This window comes from Syngnathoides biaculeatus, chromosome 3, assembly GCF_019802595.1.
Source record: "Syngnathoides biaculeatus isolate LvHL_M chromosome 3, ASM1980259v1, whole genome shotgun sequence".
Lineage (NCBI taxonomy): Eukaryota > Metazoa > Chordata > Actinopteri > Syngnathiformes > Syngnathidae > Syngnathoides > Syngnathoides biaculeatus.
The window spans coordinates 30,056,239-30,077,431 of NC_084642.1; the positions used below are offsets into that span (position 1 = coordinate 30,056,239).

The 21,193-nt window shown below is 39.2% G+C and overlaps 1 protein-coding gene across 1 annotated transcript in view; it reads right to left on the bottom strand.

Moving 5' to 3' along the window:
* Positions 1-21,193, bottom strand: part of csnk1g1 (casein kinase 1, gamma 1) — a 44,612-nt gene that overhangs the window by 10,452 nt on the left and 12,967 nt on the right. The window contains exons 3-11 of the mRNA XM_061815268.1: positions 20,556-20,596; positions 18,505-18,574; positions 4,069-4,220; positions 3,452-3,686; positions 3,245-3,330; positions 2,645-2,729; positions 2,321-2,469; positions 2,137-2,244; positions 1,327-1,437 (exon numbers count right to left, since the gene is read on the bottom strand). Of these exons, the coding sequence (XP_061671252.1) occupies positions 1,327-1,437; positions 2,137-2,244; positions 2,321-2,469; positions 2,645-2,729; positions 3,245-3,330; positions 3,452-3,686; positions 4,069-4,220; positions 18,505-18,574; positions 20,556-20,596 (1,037 nt within the window). The remainder of the gene's footprint in view (positions 1-1,326; positions 1,438-2,136; positions 2,245-2,320; positions 2,470-2,644; positions 2,730-3,244; positions 3,331-3,451; positions 3,687-4,068; positions 4,221-18,504; positions 18,575-20,555; positions 20,597-21,193) is intronic.

Consider the following 21,193-nt stretch of genomic DNA (forward strand, 5'->3'; position numbering starts at 1 on the left):
ATTAGAATTAAATATGTAAAATTGTCCTACATTAAGATAGTCTCTCTGAAATTGATTCAAAATGACATGGCAAACCAGAATCGCTCATCCATTTTCCGAACCACCTATCTTCACGAGAGCCGCACACATACTGGGGCATGTGGCGGGCGACTGTGGGCGAGAGGTGGGGTACAACCTGATGTGGTCGCAAGCCAGTTGCAGGGCACATACAGCGGCTGAAACAAGTAATTAACACATCACCATTTTTCTCACGACATAAACAGTACTTCCAAAGGCGCTCTTGACAGGAAAATATCACCAGATGTTGGGAACAATCCAAGTAATCGATACATGTTCCATGGTTCCGTGGGCTTGGACCTTGTGTTTAATTTTTTCCCATCGATTTTTGATTGTATTCAAGTCAGGTCAAGGTCAGGTCAAGTCAGGCAGTTTTATTTATTATTATTTTTTTTTAACCATTTGAGACTTTCCTTGGCACTATGTTCTGAATCATTACCCTGCTGAAATGTCCACCCTTTTTTCATGTTTATCATCAAAGATGACAGCAGATTTTGGTCAAGAATGTCTCGGTACATTTGTGCATTCATCCTTCCTTTAACAATCTGAAGTTCACCAGTACTACTTGCTGAAAATCAGCCCAACCGTGCTCCCTGGAACATTCAGAAGCATAGATATGCGCTTGTAACCAATGCCATTAGTATTATTTGCAACGAACCGTTTGCGATAGTCTTGAGACACCTTTCTGCACTTATCAGTGTGTGTGATTTGTCTTGACTCACACCTGGGCAATTATATCTTTTTGTACACCATCAGTTAGGACTAAACAAGATGATTTGAATTTGCACTGACAAGGGGCTGGACCCCCATTTGATTATTGATAGATTTTAGTTGTTGTCTTGGCTTTCCATGCCTTTTTTGCACCTCACTTTATTGATATGCACAATATATTTTCTGTGTTATTTCATATTGCATGCAACTTAATTTCTGATCTTATTTGTTCTACTATATTTGTATGTATGGGTGACTTGGGTTGCTCCCAACATCTGATGAAGACATCATGTCAAAAACACCTTCACAAATATATTTAGTGAGTGTTCGATACTTACTTCAACCGGTGTATAAACTACAATTTGAACTCACATTCACACCCACAGCTAATTTTTTTTCAAAGCAGGAACATTTTCATTGAAATTAAATTCAAAATGATTTGAATTCTGTTCAGCTATATGTGTGACAAATTTTATTGGAAACTGTGCTGATAGATCAACCTCCATCCCCAGTTTGGTATCAACAGGGTGACTGGCTTATCACGTGAGGGGTGTATACCTGCACTGAGCCCCCATGCCTGTCCGCTGCTAGATGCGAGGTCAGGTAGGAGGAGTTTGCTTGGCGAGTGGGCTGCACTTCCCATGCTCCTCGTCGATCAGAGACTGCTGTCTGCTCAGGAGCCGGGGACCCCAAATGACGGGAAGAGAAGTGGGGTAGGAAGTTCAATGGGAGAGGGAAGGGTGATGGACTAATTACATTAAGAATTATTGGTATTTGAATGTGCTAGGCTAGGTTCAGGCAGAGCACCATGAAAATTGGAGAACAACAAAAAGAGTGAAACCAAAGCGAGCAACCATAGAACTGAAACAGATGTGCACTTAGAGGAGGGGTGTCAATTTTTTTTTGTTGCGGGCCACATTGTAGTTGGAGTTTCCCTCAGACGGCCATTATGACTGAAACAAACATCTTTAATTGTTCATTTTATTTTGGTACAAATTCTAACAAGAATGATTGAGGTTGACATATGATTTGCCTTTGCGGGCCACATAAAACCATATGACAGGCCGGATCTGGCCCCCATGCCTTGAGTTTTACACCTGTGAGTTAGCGTGTCTAAAATTGTCCTCTGTCAATGAACAAATTAAAAAGACAATCACTAAATATCCACCCACATTTTTTAAAGGTTTCGTCTACACATACAATTGAGACGGTAATGTCTCAACGTAAATGGTGATTTTGCATTAAAAGGACAAACTTCCAACCTTTCATCATACAATCGTATTTTCTAAATGGAGATTGCTGTAGCCTTGTGTACAGTACAGTAACTTATTACACCTACATAGTCCCAGAAAAGAAAGCTTTCATTACCTGATTCCTCATTGGCGGGTGTGCTGAGGTCCGGTCTCTGTGAGGATGGCTCTCTCTTGTGACTGCAGATGCCCCAGAGTCTATATGGACAGATCCCACTGGTGTAGGCTAGAGGGAACAACAACAACTCAAACATGAGTCAGACTTAATATTTCTTAGTTCACATTTGACACGTGTTACTTACTATCTGCCTGCCAACCCAATCGTACGTGTAGTCGAAAGTGTATCCTTTGCGCTCAAATAGTTCAGTGAATAAAGTCCTTAAATATTCATAGTCAGGCTTTTCAAAGAAGTCTAAACGTCTTACATATCGCAGGTAGGTAGCCATCTCCTCTGAATGAAAAAATACAAGATGAATTTAAAATAAGATGGGTAAGAGAACATGCAACAGTGCTTTTGGTGACCTATATGATGTTTATATATAACATTTCCAAAACAATTATGCTGAATAATTGAAATACCCATTCAATATTCAATTAGTATTCTACTGATAACCTCAGCGGAATACCTGGGAAGTTCTCACAAAGGACCTCAATTGGAGTGTTCCGTTTAGTGTCTCCAATTTTCTGGTATCGCTCTTTCAATGTGTCAGCCTGCAGAAGAGCCAACACACACATGTGACAAACAATTCTGACTACTGCAGATAAATAATTGTTAAATGGTAAACCAGCTAGATCAAGACAATTATATATAGATCAGCTCTGACAGTTTCCACTATTATCAGTTGGAATTTTTCTCCATTCTTTCTGGAAGTTCTTTTCAAGTTTACCTCAAAGGGGTCACATCACATCCCTCCAAACATTCATGGGCCTTCCACTAATTTTTAATGCAGTAAAAAGCATCAACTTTCACAAACTGATCAAGACTTAAGATTGAGAAGAAATTATGTATCCCAATACTTGATTAATTTGCTGAGACAGTGTTTGGGGCAATTCAGGATGTGGATTACGTGTTTTCAAAATGTGAATCCTAACTGTATTCTAACAGAACCTCTTAACATTCTCCATGTCGACATAGCTCTAGTATTTACAATATGATTTTGTCAGATGAATAAATGTAAAACACTTACATAAACTATAAAAACAAAATGAAAGATTTTATATGTTACCTTGAGTCCTTGCCATGGCAAACTCCCACGCAGAAAATACATGAACATGTGACCTAAAGCCTCCAGGTCATCTCGTCGGCTTTGCTCTACATCAAAAAGGATTTAATAGCTTTCGCTGATAAACAGGTTTCCAAAGCCAAACCAACTAACATAAAACACTTTGGATGACTTCATCCCAAAATAAACATAAAAGCTATGATAGCATACCTTTCCCTAAATGCGTGTTGATGGACATGTAGCGGGCAGTGCCAGTCAAGCTCTTATGCTCCCGGTATGGAATATGTTTTTTGGTCTCGGGGTCGATGTACTCTTTGGCCAAGCCAAAGTCAATAATGTGGATAATGTGCTCCTTTTTATTCCCTTGCCGCCCAATGAGAAAATTTTCAGGTTTTACATCTCTATAGATGAGGTTTTTGGAATGCACGTACTCCATTCGAGAAATCTGTAGAACAGGGATAAATGTTGCAATGTAACAACAGAGGAAGGAAACGAAGCAAAAAGAATAAAGACTAAAGTTTACCAAAACACTTGGCAGGAGGGGAAAAAAAAATAAAATAAAAAAAAAAAAAAAAAAAAATCAGCATTTCATATAAAACTAGATTACATTTCCCATCTTTTTGAATCAACATAAAAAGAACAAATTCTTGATGAAATCTACCATCCCCTATTGTTCATTAAGGGGAAATTTCTTCAGTGACAAAAGGGTTAGACTTCTAAAGTTTTTCAGTTCCGTATGTGAGACTCCAATAGGGTTAAATGCCAGATCATACTGTAAAGAGTTTTTGAACAATTCTACTGATGTTATGAAATTGGGAATAACTCACCAACTGGATGGCAATCATTAGGACAGTCTTCAATGAAAAGGTTCTGTCACAGAGGTCAAATAGGTCCTCTAGACTTGGGCCCAGGAGCTCCAGAACCATGGCATTGTATTTTCCACAGGGTCCAAAGTAAAACACTTGGGGCACACCTTCAGCTAAAACAGATGCAAAAACAAACAAATCAGAGCATATAAGACACATTGGTAGCCCGCTTTAGAAATGTCAACATAATTGTGCATTGCTAGAATACAATCTAAAAACATAATTAGTCCGTAGGTCGTTCAGTCTATTGGCTGTAATAGCAATAAACAACTATTTCATGCGTGTGAACTTGTCTGCATAATGCACGGTTAGCAGTCAAAGTAATTATAGTTAAACTTTACGGCGATTTTAATCAACCTGATCGGAATTGGCTGGTACTTGGCATTTTATGGTGATCGGATTTAATATAATAATTTGCCGACCCGCTCTGCAAAAAAGATTTACTCTGCGATGCCATCGTGCACAGTATATCTGAATCCAAAAGTAACTTTATTTTTATTTGGTAGTATTATATTTTTTTGTCTTTTGATGCAGTACTGTAAATATCTGATGGTCAAAAGTCAAAGAAAAAAAAACAGCAGTAGCATGGGATAGAAAACATCGGACAAACGCAAAGCAAGTGAAATTTATTTCTATAGTACATTTCATGCACAATGTTCAATCAGATGAAAGGTATCAACTCATGACAACACCACACAAGTGCAATGCATATATGCATCCATCCATACATCCATTTTCTGAGCCGCTTATCCTCACAAGGGTCCCGGGAGTACTTGAGCCAATCCGAGTGGTCGTCAGGCAGGAGACGGGGTACACCCTGAACTGGTTGCTGACACTCGTAACGCTGCACCACTGTGCTGCCTATGCATTCATCCATTTTCTACATACTATAATTAGGGTTATGAGTAAATGAGCAGGCGCTGCGATTAGCTGGCAACCTGTCTAGGGTGTTTTCTGCCTCTTGATGAAAAACAATTGGCATAGGCTCCACCTCACCCTTCATGAGCACAACAGAAAACGGATGGGCAGATGGATGGGTCAGCTGTAGCCTCAATCGCTGCTGATATTTGGGGAAAAAGCAGGGGAAACACTAGATAGACAGACCACCAACCAGTCGTCCCCAAATGATTCACTACTTTTTTTTCCCCTTTCATCCTGATTCTAGGAACTTTATTGGACAGCGGGGAGAAGGCTGGGAAGCACTTCGGGGTCTAGCCCGCCTCCTGCCCAGAGGTAGCGGTGATAGCCTGTAGGAAACCTGTGACCCTAGTAAGGATAAGTGGTGAAGAAAATGTATGGATGGATTTAGTCAATGAGCAGCAGGGTTCAATCAATGCGGCCCTATGGGGGGTACAAGCCAGTGCATTCTGTAGGCCAGTCCATATGCTAAGTAAATGTAGAGGATTGTGTCAGAAAGGGCATCAGTCTTAAAACTTTGCCAAACAAATATGAGCATTAATCGAAAGAGTCCCATTCCAGATCAGTTGGGCCCGGGTTAAAAACGACCGCCATCGGCACCGTTTGAGTGTGCCAGTGGAAATTCAGCTACCGAGGGTCAAAGATGAAGAAGAGGTGGAAAGTGGGTTCTTCGGCAGAAAGAGAAGTGAAAAGCACAGATCCTACAACTGAGTGTGGAGACTTTGAATGTTGGGACTATGACAGGAAAACCTTTAGAGTTGGTTGATATGATGATTAGGAAAAAGGTTGATATAATGTGTCTCCAGAAGAACAGGTGGAAAGGCAGTAAGACTAGAAGTTTAGTGACTGGGTTAAAATTATTTTACCATGGTGTTAATGGAAGAGAAATGTAGTTGGGGTTATTTTAAAGGATGAGTTAGCTAAAAATATCTTCGAGGTGAAAAGAGTATCAGATTGCGTGATGAGGCTGAAACTTGAATCTATCTATAATGTGAGTAGCAGCTATGCCCGACAGGAAGGATGTGACCTAGAGGTGAAAGAGAAATTTTGCAAGAGATTAAGTAGTTCTGAGCATCCTAGACAGAGAGAGTTGTGATTGGTTCAGATTGTAAAGGGCATGTTGGTGAAGGAAACGGGTGATGAAGAAGTGATGGGTATGTACGACATCCAGGAAAGGAACCGAGGGAAGGATGGTGGCCTTTGCATAAAGGATGGATATGCCTGTAGTGAACACTTTTCCCCCCACAAAAGGAAGAAACAAAGGGTAACCTAAAAAAGTCGAGTTAAAAACACAGGTGGATTATTTTGTGCAGACGATGTAACCTGAAGGAGGTTACGGGCTGCAAGAGAGTGGTAGGGGAGAGTGTTGCTAGACAACACAGGATGGTGGTGTGTAGGATGACTGGTGGTGAGGGGGAAGATTAAGATGACAAAGATAGAGCACAGAACTATGTGGTGGAAGCTGAGAAAGCAGATGAGAGAGGTTCTCAGTTGACAAGAGGATCTTCCAGAAGACTGGAATACTACAGACAAGGTGATCAGAGCGACAGGGAGAAGAAGAGTACTTGGGTGTATCTTCTGGTAGGTGGGGGGAGGAGACTTGGAGGTACAACCTCAAAGTACAGGAAATCATAAAAGGAAGGAGGTTAGTGAAGAAGTGAAAGATAGAGGACTGAGGAGAGGAGAGAGAAATACACGGGAGATGTGATGTAGGGGAATAGTAGACGTGGTGAAGGCTAAAAAAGAGGCATGTGAGGACATGTATGCTAGGCTGGACACTAAAGGTGAAAAGGACCTCTACAGGTTGCTCAGACAGAGGGTGAGAGATGGGTAGGAAGTGCAGCAGGTTAGGCTGATGGAAGATAGAGATGCAAGTGCTGTGCCAGTAGTGTGGTAGCTGGATGGAAAAATACTTTGAAGAGTTGATGAGTGAAGAATCTGGGAAGGAGTAAAAGGCAAGTGTGGTGGTCCAGGAAGTGTCAATGATTACTTAGGAGGAAGTTAGAAAGCAGGGCCCTCGCTACCCACTTGCCAATTCGCCACATGCGAACACATACTGAGTCTGGTGAGTAAAGTTCTAGAATGGTGAAAAAAATTGGTGAACATGTAAATTGGCTGCTTTTCCTAGCATACGATTATGTACTGTTATATACTTTTATGTATATTACAAGAATTTGTATTGGATTCCTGGCTTTAGCGTGATGAAAGTTTTGTCGGAAGGTATACCAGAAGTTGAGCGAATAATTCTTTACATCGGAGACAATTGCATCCAGATTCCACGTCAAACCCACGCTTTCTCACCATTGGTTCATGCTACAGAAAATTTATAAGCCTTTGGGATTATCTTCTGAAAAACAATGGATGGTAGTGGTATAAATGCATCTTTTCAGCTGCCAACTTTGACGGATGCCCTTTAGGTGGGAAAGACCCCCAACACAACTTTGTCTGCTGTCGGAAAATATACTTCCTGTCACTGCAGGGCAAAGGAGAAAGATTCGCCAGGAATGGTTTTCTAAATTCAAGTGGCTCAAATTGAGGGACTCGACTTTTTTCTGCCGATGTTGTATTGACAGTGGAAAAAAAATGTTCTGTGTAAAATAATCGGTGGCGCTGAAGTTGGATGACTTTATGAAGCATCAGCAGACAGCTGATCACAAGTTTGTTGCAACTGCATAGACGTAGAACGTGGCTTCAGCAGGCATAAAAACACGAGAATCTTTATGCCAGGAATCATGCAAAAACTGTTGAACAGGGATGTTACTTTCTACAGTCAAGAATATAGAAGAGGATTGAGAAACCTATTTATTTTTATAACAAATCTGTCATTCTTAATGTTTATTAGATTCAGTTACCAATAAAAATAAAATTCCTTGTATCTCATTTATGTCTGAAAGTTATTTGTATGCACGTAACCTGTAGAACAAGAAAGAGTTGTTAGTCAATTAGTCATGTTAGTTGACCGCAGTTTGACCGGAATATGATTGGCAATTTTTTGGGTATGATTACGGAAAAGTGCGAAATGAAAAGTTATTTAATTATTTATTAAAATTTTTATGATTCCTTTTTTTAAAAATGGCTAATGATGAAAAAATGATGATGAAAAATGGACAGGTAATTGGTCCTGATGACCTACCTATGGACACATGGAAGCATTTTGGAGAGGTGGCTGTGGAGTTTTTGACTTGTTCAACAGAATTCTAGCGAGTGAGAAGATGCCTTAGGAATAGAGGAAATATGTGCTGGTGCACATTTTTAAAAATAAAGGTAATGGGCTTAACTGTGGGAACTATTGGGAATTAAGTTGATGAGCCACACAGTGACGTTATGGAAAAGAGAACTGGAGGCTAGACTCCAGACAGAAGTATTTGTGAGCAACAGTCAGGTTTCATGCCTAGAAAGAGTACCACTGATGCATTGTTTGCCTTGATGTTAGAAAGCCACAGAGAAGGTCAGAATAAGTTAAAGGTGATTCAAAGATTATTATTGTAATAATTTATGAATGCGACTACAACTATTTTCTCATAAGGGGAGATTAACATTCATGTTGACAATATGAAAAAAAAAAAAAACCCCAAAGAACTCTTGCCCATACTACACACAGTCTAACTCACACTCAAGGACACATCTTAAAACTGCTCATCTCAAAGGATGTCGAAATTCTATCAATTGATATTAAGGATATGGCTATTTCTGACCATTTTTATATATATTTTTGTAACTACAGATTCTTCCAAAAGTTCAGTCTACCTCAATGTGTATTAATAAAAGGTAAATAAATGATAGGACTAGCAATACATTTATGGAGAGTGTAGTTGTGCCACAAACTGTGAATGCTGAGACAGTTGAACTTTGGACAATTTCTCCCTGAAAATCTGAAATGCCATGAATGCTGTCACTCCTGTTAAAACTAAGACCATCTTAAGGTGTCTAAAACACCATGAAAGAGCACAATGACGGTCAAGAGTTCTAAATCAAAGTGTATGAAAGCAGAACGTAAGTGGAGAAAAACTAAACTTCAACTTGACTACGACCTCTACAGGCAGTTTCTTTGTAATTTTAACCAAGAGTCAATCAGGGGTAGACAGCAACAGTTTTCTGAAGTCCTCAGTAAGAACCTCAACAATACTTACACTCTATTTGCTTAGTTTTGACTATCATAGTTACGCAGATGACGCATGCAGCAGTGTCTCCAGATGACTATAGTGCAATTGAGGTGTTGTGCCAGTTTAAAGCAGATAACTGGATGAGACAACAATTTCCTTCAACTACCCGTAACAAAAGTGAGAATTGTTTTTGGCAATAAAGAAAAAAGAATTGGTGTTCATAAATACCTGGAGTCACTATCTTTAAAAAACAAAGACCAGGTCAAACTTTGGTGTTCTGACCTTCAATAGTCATATCAAATCAATTACTAAAATTGCCTTTTTATGTGAAGAACAAAGGTTTCAAATCATTAAACTAAACTAATTCTAATATCACTCAGACAACCCAAAGAAATACAAAATGAAGTTTTCAAATGACAATTCAATTTATTAAGGCACAAAAAAAGGTGCAAATAAAGAAAATCTATGAATAATGGATGCTGTATTAAAACACCTATGGATGATATGTACCATAGTTTTGCAATCATAAGGCATACTTGGAAGTCTCAAATTTTCTCCAAAATGGACAGCACATCTTAATTTCACAATGAGTTCCAAAATCTGACCAATGACTTGACAAATGAAGTAAACCTGAACGCAAAGCTCACATTGTTAGCATGCATGCTAACATGTATTTCAGCCTGTAAGCTACAATATGATCACGCTTACAAGGCAGTGAGGAACAATTGCAATTTTACACTTGTAAGCAGAAGCAGGTTACATTGCCCCACATACTGTGAGTAATCATTCCTCTAGATGTTCACAGTCACGGTGTCACATCAAAACTAAAATTATCACACCAAAACAGACATATCATAACTGGCAAATAATTGAACAAATACAACAACAGCAGAAGTAATTAACAAAAAACAGGTGCTTGAAACGCTCTTTACATCCTCCCAGCAAGCTTTGCGGCAATAAAGGAGGTCGTATTACGTGCTCTTGCCAGCATATGGACAGGGCATGCTCCATCCTGTAATTCTGGAAATCAATATCTATTGCTGTGGGTTGCTAATTGTAGAAAAGGCACCTCACGTCTGTGGGAGGCCTGAAATGTGTCAGTTTGGAGATGGTGTAAATAAATGGACGACTGGTCATTCAAGTGAATATAATGGAAAAATTAGGAGAGTAGACCCATTATTACCCACAAAAGAAAACCCAGTGCCTCCTTTATTTACTGAGATAGTGCACGAAGACTCAAATCTTATGAGACAATAGCATGACTACATTTTTAATAAAAGAAGAAAATTAATAGTTCATGTGTTTTTCTTAGTCTTGAATAAATACCTTGGATGATATAATGATGTTTTGATCCAGTATACAATTCCTTGCAAAATTATTCACCCCCCCTAGTGTAGTACATATTTTATACATTGCAACCTCAATTTTTTTTTTTGTTTTCTGCATTTGATATATCTGAACAAAATAGTCGAATAAATATTGAAGTGAAATGAGCAGTATATAAATAATTTCTAAAAAATAAAGGCATCAAAATTGTACAGCCACCTTTGTGGAAATCACAGCTCTGAGTCATTTTTGAAGTCTCTTATGAGCTTGCCCATCCCTCGAGGGAAAACCTCTAGCTTCTTCAAGTTTGACGGTCACTTACGGATTGGTATAGGTTATGCTCAAGAATATAACAGACTATATACCTACTTAGCACAAACATTGTTCCCCTCTACTCTGACCAAATTTCCTCTGACTCCTGTTGATAAACTTATCCACAGAATAATACTGCTATTACCTTGTTTCCCGATAGGGGTGGTTTCTTGGAGTGATGATATGTGTTGGGTATACACCAGCCATAGTTTTCTTTGATGGCCGAATGGACTGGTTTTAGTCTCATCTTGGCAGAGTCCTTTCCGCCATACCATTTAGGATTCTGCCACATGCCTTTAACCAATCTTAAAACGTCGTCTTTTTTCAGATCACTCCTAAAAAGCCCAACTTTCTGGACTGTACCGGCCGGCTCTTGTGGTCCTATGGATAGACAGTCAACCCTCTGCTGGTGAGCTCTGGAGCTCCCCCAGTGTTAGTTAATTTTGATCTTTGTGCTGCCTCTCCGATTAATGCAGTCCTTGCATGGTGTATGAGTTTTGGTGGGCAGTACTCTCTTAGCAGGTTTGTTGTGGTGCCTTGGGATCAAAGAATTTCATCCCTCTATCCATTTTTTGAGTCACTCATCCTCACAAAGGCTGCAGGAATGGTGGAGCCTATCCCAGCTAACTCCAGGCAGGAGGCGGGTTACACCCTAAACAGGTTGCCATCCAATCACAGGGCACATAGAAATTCGATTTTGAAATTATGTATTCATTTTCAACCCAACATTGACTTTTTTTTCCCCCTTTTGAATTTTTTGGTGTGGTCCTTTGTCTGCATGCCTGTGTTTGAATAGCGGGGTCTCTTGGCATCTGGACCAGTTTGGTGTTGCCTGTGGGGCCTTTCGGAAAAAGTGTTTACACCAGTGGCGGGAGGTCTATTTTGACCCTGTGCCTTCAGTTGGGACTTAAGTGACTTAATCCACCCCTGAATTCCACTACTATCCCATCACAATTTTATAAAAATAATAAACAAAAACCCAATACAACAATGTGTGGCATTACCAACTCCAACTAAATAAGCTATTTTCATTATTATTATTTGCAAAAAACTGATTCCTAATTCCTGATCATCTAAGCAGAGGATGGAAAAGTACTTACTCCACTGTGACCCTAGCTGGGCTTGTTTGAAAAAAGTGATCTGTTAAAAATATACCCCTCGGTTCTACAGGCCCTGAGAAGATTTAATTGACACTGCAACAGACAGAATATACAATGGAAAAAAAACTAACAGCAAAAAGGAGTATAACTAGCAAATAATAAAACAAATAATGACAAGAAATGCTGGATGTAAATAACCTTTAATGTGCATGTTTTGTCTCAATTATTTCTCGAGTCATTCTTTTACTTTATTTGCTAGTTATGCTATTCTGTTTGCTGTGGTGTGATAATTTCAGTTTCAATGTGACGCCGTGAATGTGTATAATACGATCAGTAATGACCTGCCTATACAGGCAGTGTGTGGGGCAATGTAAGCTTTTTCTGTTTACAAATGTAAAATTGCAATTGTTCCTCAATGCCGCCATCATATGGTAGCTTACGTACATGCTAAAACATTTGCTGGCGTGCATGCTAACAGTGTAACCAGTGTGTTTAACTGTACTTTGTTGATGTTGGAACTCTTCACTTAAGGTCCGTCACATTAAAAGGTGCCATTTCTAACGTCGTGCCTTGTCTATTGTGAAGACAATTTAAGACCTCTATGATCGTGAAAATGTGTTAAATTGAAATAAAATAAACTTGGGAGAACAAAACCCGCAGATATGCAGGGCCGCGAATGGGCAAGGATACACTGTACTATTACTGTACATTTATAGTATGTAAACTCCCACCCCCACACACGCTTATTTTGAATTCTGCATTAGAACAAAAGAACCTCACTGTAGCCTCAATATGTGAATGATTGTGCCCCTTAAGGTCACTCTACTGTGTGTTCCCTTTTTATATATATATCCACCAAAAATTTTTTACGTTTTTCAAGCCAATACGAGAAGGGATGACACAATGGCAATCAAGCCATTCAAGTTCTCCCACTTAGAAATCATGGAGGGGTCTGAAATTTTCATTGTGGGTGCATGTCCACTGTGAGAGAGATAATCTTAAAAGAAAAATCCAGAAATCACAATGTATGATTTTTTTTAATGATTTGTGTGATACAACTGCAAATAAGTATTTGAACACCTGTGTACTCCAATGTTAATATTTGGTACAGTAGCCTTTGTTTACAATTACAGAGATCAAATGTTTCCTGTAGTTGTTCACCAAGTTAGCACACACAGCAGGAGGGATTTTGTCCCACTCCTCCACACAGATCTTCTCTAGATCAGACAGGTTTCTGGGGTGTCGCTGAGTAACACGGAGTTTCAGCTCCCTCCAAAAAGTTTCTATTGGGTTTAGGTCTGGAGACTGGGTAGGTCAAGCCAGAACTTTGATATGCTTCTTACGGAGCCACTCCTTGGTTTTCCTGGCTGTGTGCTTCGGGTCATTGTAATGTTGAAAGACCCAGCCATGACCCATCTTTAATGCTCTGACTGAGGGAAAGAGGTTGTTCCCCAAAATCTCACTATACATGGCTGTGGTCATCCTCTCCTTAATACAGTGCAGTCGTCCTGTTCCGTGTGCAGAAAAACACTCCCAAAGCACGATGCTCCCACACCATGCTTCACAGTAGGGATGGTGTTCTTGGGATGGAACTCTTCATTCATCTTCCTCCAAACACGGTTAGTGGAATTATGACCAAAAAGTTCCATTTTGGTCTCATCTGACCACAAAACGTTCTCCCATGACTCCTCTGTATAATCCAAATGGTCATTGGCAAACTTAAAATGGTCTTAGACATGTGCTGGTTTAAGCAGGGGGAACGTTCTGTGCATGCATGATTTCAAACCATGACGTTTTAGTGTATTACCAACTGTCACCTTGGAAACGGTGGTCCCAGCTCTTTTCAGGTCATTGACCAAGTCATGTCGTGTAGTCCTGGGCTGATCACAGGATCTAGCTTCTTCCATTTTCTAATGATTGCTCCAACAGTGGACCTTGTTTCACCAAGCTGCTTGGCTATTTCTCCGGAGCCCTTTCCAGCTGTGTGGAGATTTACAATTTTGTCTCTGATGTCTTTAGATAGCTCTTTGGTCTTGTCCATGTTACAAGTTCGAGTCTTACTGATTGTATGGGGTGGACAGGTGTCTTTATGCAGCTTACGACCTCACACAGGTGCATCTGATTCAGGATAATACATGAAGTGGAGGTGGACTTTTAAAGGCGGACTAACAGGTCTTTGAGGGTTAGAATTCTAGCTAATACACAGGTGTTCAAATTCTTATTTGCAGCTGTATCACACAAATAAATAGTGAAACAAAATCATACAGTGTAATTTCTGGAGTTTTCTTTTTAGATTATGTCTCTCACAGTGGACATGCACTTACGATGAAAATTTCAGACCCCTCTATGATTTCTAAGTGGGAGAACTTGCAATATAGCAGGGTGTTCAAATATTTATTTTCTTCACTGTGTATACACACACACACACACACACACACACACATATACATATATGTAAATAAAATGTAAAAAAAGACTGACAAATACAGCAAGAGGTTAGAGGAGCTGAATGGCTTGATTGGCATTGTGTTATCCCTTCTAGTATTGGCTTGAAAAACAAACATTTTTTTGGTGGATTGTAGCTTTAAGTTATAAATGTAGGTCAGTGTTTCTGGTACCGTTTCAAGCCAGCAGGGAAAGCCTTGCTCGGTCTCACGGTACCACTGATATACAGTATACTGAAATTGCGCACTCTTCAAAAAACACTTTAGCAAAATTACTTCTTACAGATTGTATGGACAGATACGATTCACATTTCAAAAGGCCTTGCACAATCCCTGACTGAATAATTCTCATTAGTATCCAATGACAGTTGGTCACAGATAGAAAACAACACCTGATTGGACATGAGTCAATGCACATTAATTCTGAAAAATCCACAGGCACTATGACAACAGCATTGATAGTGGGGATTGAAGTGCTCCAATGATGTCACATTAGCCCATCTGGAGAAGACGTGAGTCAGATTAGTACTAAGGGAGACACTAAATATTTAATAATTTCCGCACTTGCCCTTTTCAAGCTGTCGTCTTTACAAAACAGAGAATATACACTACGAGTTGCAGGACGTAAAAGAATATCCCTGATTTCCTGTTCCAACACGATATTTGGATGAAAGTATATCAATTGAAAGTGGATTTTCAGACTTTTATAAAATACAAAAAAATGACTTTCCACCCAACCTTTAAAAGCTGGGACTTCCCAAACATTTTCTATAAAAGCAAAGTTAATATTACATGATTTTTCAGAGGCGTCACAGGAAAAGGAATGAGGCAGCAGAGCTTTAATCTTTTACAGAGAGATAGTTGTGGGACCAGATTAAAAGAAACCCAAACCATTAAACCCTTGTCTTTAAATACTCAATGACAACATTTTGAAACACGTCTACCTAAAATGTTCGTTTAAAAAGAAAAAAAAAGTCACCTTATCTGAAATTAACTTTTTTTGCCTGTGACTGGTATATTAGGGTGGGATGGGGGGGGGGGGGGGATTTGGGTGTTAACCCCACCCCCCACACAATTTTAAGAATCCTTTAGGGGCGCCGAAGCCCCATGTTGAAGGACGTCTATCGACACCACTGGCTTTCATACAGTCTTGCTCTAGCTCCTGACACAATCCTTGCACCACAGTATAACAGCCTGAGAGGAATCATAGTCCTGGCACATGCCAGTCATGCGCAGGTTTGCTTTGGGCATGCCGATTTCCTCCTACATCACAAAAACTTGCATGCTAGGCTAATTGACGACTTTACATTCCCTGTATGTATGAATGTGAGCATGAATGGTTGTTTGTTTATATGTGCCCTACAATTGGCTGGCAACCAGTTTGGGGCGTACCCCACATCCTGCCCAAGGATAGCTGGGATAGGCTCCAGCACTCCTGTGACCCTTGTGAGGATAAGGGGCTCAGAAAATAGATGGCTGATTTGTCCATACCACAGTGTCCACTAAATGTGTCTTTGATGCCGAGTTTAGAGAGTTTTCTCATAAGAGTTATTTGTGCACAATGAACTTTAGTTTGTTCATGGGCTGGGACTCTTGTGGGCGGCAGTGTGCCTCCTGCTAAAAGTCTCTACATCTTGTATGGCACGTGTAAACGGGTACAAACGAACTCACCATGTGGGAGATAGCCCTGAGATGTACACGCCATTCGGAAAATGTACTCGCATTTGGCAATTGCTGAGAGTTACTTTCGGACCCTGCTTTTCACCAGTGGGTCCATTTGAGTCTTTAAAATAAGTAATCCAAAAAAACTTAGGAGTCTCACACTGGTGGTCCACGGGGCATTTGCGGCCTCCAAGATATTTTGTGGACCCCACCTTACTATGAAAGTTTGTTAGTGCGGCCCTCAAATTTTATATGAATGCCACTTTTGCAATGTTGTATTCAGATCTGACGTATCTACCAATCACAGAGAGGTGTATGGCTCTTGGGGGCGTGACAACAACCAGGGTTGATGAAAGTAGAAAAACATTTGAAGAGTTTGTTTTCAAAATGAGACATCCGTTTTTTTCATTTTGAGAAAAGGGCTTGGTATTGAAGTGAAAACGAACTCAATTTATGTTTCTAACTATTGGGGGATGGAAAGAGATGCTAAAAAGTAACTAGACACCATACTACAAAAAAATATTGGCTTTAATATTCACCGAGTTTTTTTGATGACAAATTTCATTTTTTCTCCAAAATGAGACATATCCAAACATTCTATTCTTGGCAAAGTGAGACATATCCAAATTTCGACTTAAACCTTCAGGAGCAGCTGTATTTTTTTTTTTTTTTTTTTTAAATCAGTAGCTTTTGATAGGCAATCATGAAAACTATTTGCCTTTCAACATTTCAAGCATTTTAAAATAATATTTAAGACCCTGACCACCACATTTAGAAAGTTGGGTATCAGTCACCAGTCACAATTTTCACAATTAGCTCACTAATGTCAGATGTTGAAAAAGGAGATGAAAAAATGGGAATTTCTTTTAAAAAGGTGTTTTTCATTTATTTGGAAACTGCTTGTTCAGTATGAGGTCTTGGAAAGGCTGAGTTTACATCATTGTAATTTTGTGTATCTGTATGCGATTCTGCAATCTGACATCTGCAGGCATTGTGTCACTCAGTTGATTAATTTTGTTTATAAGTTGATGTGAGATCATTAAGAAAGTAAACTGCTTCAAACCAGTCTACCAAGGTTAATATGGGTTGCGAGGGATACCAGCAGAAAAAAAATAGGTAGTCAATCTCATACACACATCTCCAAAATGAAATCAGTTTCAAACTCACAAATTCACTGTTTGAAATCTGACTCGAGTCTGCTTTCTTTTGATTTTATTTATAGCTGTAAAATCAAACTCGGCATTAGCATCTCTCTCAAACGTGGGCGCAGCCATTTTGGATGATGATGTGGAAGATACTGGAACTTCCCTCTAGACGAATTCTGATTGGATGCTGCTTGCTTCAGCAGCGCACGCTGATTGAACGAAATTGTGTCGCATTTTGCTCTAAATAAGATCTCAATATGTTGCATTTTTAAATAAAACGCGATCTTCCTTGGCTGATATAGAACGATATGTCGCACTTTTAACAAAAATCAGAGTATCCCGATAACTACCATTCGGAGCTGGATAATTTTGGCGCGAGTTTCATAAATCTGAAAAAATGCCTATGTCGTGTTTTGAAAACAAATTTTTTCATTGAGTGAACGTTACAGCAGTGTTCCCATGAAGTGTTTTATTAGTTTTGCACACAACTTTTTTTTTTTTTTACACCAGCTTAATTATCTGTTTTTTTGGGTTAAGAAAATTAAAAAGCCATTTGAGAAGATTGGATTTTTATAACATTTCTAACGTAAATTGTGGGCACGTGCATGTGCACCGAGGCTCTAGCGGCCCCAAGGTAAAGTCAGTTTGAGACTCCTGCGTTATAGCTATCATGCAATGTCCCAAAACTAAAATACACTTGTACATTTTGGTTAACTTTAAAAGATGGCATCATTTATCAGTGTGACTAAATCAAGGCAGATTTTAAAATTTGTTGGGTAAAAGCAGTGTTTTCCAAAGCGGGGGCTGGGGGGTGGGGGTTCATGACAGAAGGTAATTTCAAGCGCCAGGGGGACGTGTAAAAGTGACTCTCCAAATAGCTTTTCACCTTACCCAACTACAATGGAGTTATAATCGTTGGATCCCCCGTGAGAGTTAATCCAAATAAAAGATAGCTTTTGCTACAATGCCTCACACCAGAGACTTTCCGCAACAGTGACGGTGCACTGCTTCTCCCTCCTGCCACGCCCGGGTTTTTGCCTCAATGACCACCAATGCTGCATTCCGCTTGGCCAGCCGGTACTTATCAGCTGCCTCAGGAGTCCCACAGGCCAAAAAGGCCTGATAGGATTCCATCTTTTTTTGTTTTTGGGTCTACTCATCTGCTGTCTATGTTGCGCCAAAGACATTCATTAGGCACACGAGGGTATACTGCAATACACACAGATTCCTGAAGACAAAGATAAGATGCTAAACCTGTTTAAAATAGCGCAACATTGAATTAAGGGTAATCACCATCTGTGTAAATGATACAATGAGCTCAACAAGTGATGAAAAATAAACCAGTGACACCAAAACACAAGCCAAGTATATGTCACTGTGACCTTACCTGTAGTTCCCAGTGTTTTGTAGAACCGGTACTCTAAATGCAACTGCGGTGCCCTTGACTTCACTGGTTCCTGTGCAAAAACAAAAGACATAGTAACAGCAATTCTGAGACAATGCAAAACAAATAGACAGCCACATATAAAAGAAACTAACCAAGAAATATATTTTCAAAAGATCTACCTGGAAATGGGCATTAAGGGCTGACTCACACTCGGCAATACGTATAGAACATAAGCACACTTGGATAATTTGACTGGAGGGAATACCTCATGTATCTCGCTCGCTTTTGTTGCTTTTATCACCAACACCTGGCATAATTCTACATACAGACAAAAAAACACTAAAGGCAGTAAAATGTTGACTCACTAAATAAGTTCTGTAAAAAAAAGGCATTTTGATAATTATAACGGCGTAAAATTACCGTTACCTCTTAACAGAAGCAGCGGAAGTGTTTTTTTCTGGTGTCATTATCTCCTGCGACTTAATCACAAAACATCCCAAGCACACAGGCAGAACCACTGGCTATTGCACTAAAATTTTTCGTCCGTTGTAAAGTAATATTAAAAAATTACGTGTGGATGGTGGCGGTGCAGAATTAATCTAACTGCCAGCACTTAAGGAGTACGAAACAAAGGATGACAACAGGGACCCCACCCAGGATAAACGTATCGACTCTATACTATTCACGTAAATGGCATATTTTGCGTTCAAATCCGCGAATTTTGCAGACAGGCACCTGACTTGCATGTATCAATATATTATTTAGGCCACACTGAATAATAAAACTGTACAAAAGCAAGAAAAGAATTAGGAGTATAAAGTAATTTAATGAAAAAAAAAAAAACAGTACAACACTTGATATACTTGTGATTTAATGTGACTGTACAAACACTTTTTTTTTTTTATCTGCTCAGTAAAGAAGTACCCAGACTGAAACAAAATTTTTTTCTTGACTTTGTTAAATCATCAACCAGAAGTGTTTCAAACAAACACTGTATATTGCTCAGTGTGGCAGGACAGAGACTCTCAAACTACAGGAATTATACCAGTAAAGGAAATTTGACAACTCGGACTCTCCTTTTGGTATTACGACTTTTGTTCCCCCATTAATATTTATTTTCAATATAGATTTACTACTTCATTGTATAATCAAAATAAATCTATAGTAAATGTGCAGGACAGCAAAAAGGTGAGAGTGCGGGCCAGCAGCTGGAGAAGGGCGACCATACTTTAGCCTGATACAGGACAGTTGGGTGACCGTGTGTCCAGCGTGACTGGAGTATGTGTTTGATCTGACACAAAATGGAGGTTAAGATTATAATATACGACGATCAAATTGACTTAAAAGATAATCTGCAAAATATACCGTCAGTATAAATACTCAACATCAGAAACTGCACCAACTAAACCTGTCTATAAAAAAAAAAAAACATTTTATTTTATAATTTGTGCTTCAAATGCTTTTGTGAACAAAGATTTTTAATTAATCTGACAATTGACCAATAAAGCGTCAGATTTTGTCTACCAAAACAGGATTTGACTGTTCATTTATGTTTCAAAAGACAACACACTGCGCAATATGTAGCTGCAATTGCTTCACTAGGTGAGCAGAACAATAACAATGTTTCTTCAGCCAGACTGGAATAATACAGTAGAGACATGAGTCAGTTTGCCTGCAATGAGGGTTCATAACAGCTTACCTACCATACCACCTCCGTTTTTTCTTGCATATGACAATACCGGTCACTAAACATGCAGGCTGGCAACATCTGTGTATATATTAACCTGTCCCTTTGTCTAATGAAATATGTTTCCTGTCTTGCAACAATGGCAGTCTAAAATTAGCAACAGTATTTGTGTGACCAAGTACCTAAGGTGGAGCAGGAGAAAGGATGACTTTGCTTTTCCACTAATGAACTTTCCAGTACTAATACTTGCTAATTATCACTACTGGTGGTGAGATGTTCACCAGAACATGACGAAGCTGTGTTTTATTTACAACCATTTAAACCTAGAAGTTAAGTTTCAAGAGGAGAGAGAATGTTAACTTACCAGTTTAATAGCTACATACTCATTGGTGTAGAGATTTTTACCTGAAAGAGGGGGAAAAAAAAAAACAAACTCAAAAATCACGCTGACACCAGAAGCATAGTTTGCCATGCTATTTTGTTTATATTTTCATGCGAACAAAACATTTGAGGAGACTACTTTTGAAACGCAGTTGATTACAAGTTACCCTATTGAAAATGCAACAGCAGCAATTTCAATTACCGTCTCAAAATAATATACCTTATTACATGCGAACAAAACATTTGAGGAGACTACTTTTGAAACGCAGTTGATTACAAGTTACCCTATTGAAAATGCAACAGCAGCAATTTCAATTACCGTCTCAAAATAATATACCTTATTACATTTGATTACATTTTCATTACGGGTATTTAAAGTGGCATCTGACATCCCTATAAACATTCTAAAATAGATATTGTAATGAAAAATACATAAAACAGTATTCACTTCAATGTCTACAGGAAAAAAAAGGGAGAGGAGAGCGCATCGTCCATGCACAAAGTTGCGCAATTGAGTGTCCCTCCACATCCAAGTGGTCGGCATATTAGTCGCGTCCTCTGTCCTTGACGTCATTGTCACTTCCGCCGTTGAAAACGCGCAGTGCCTGCTACTATGGAAGC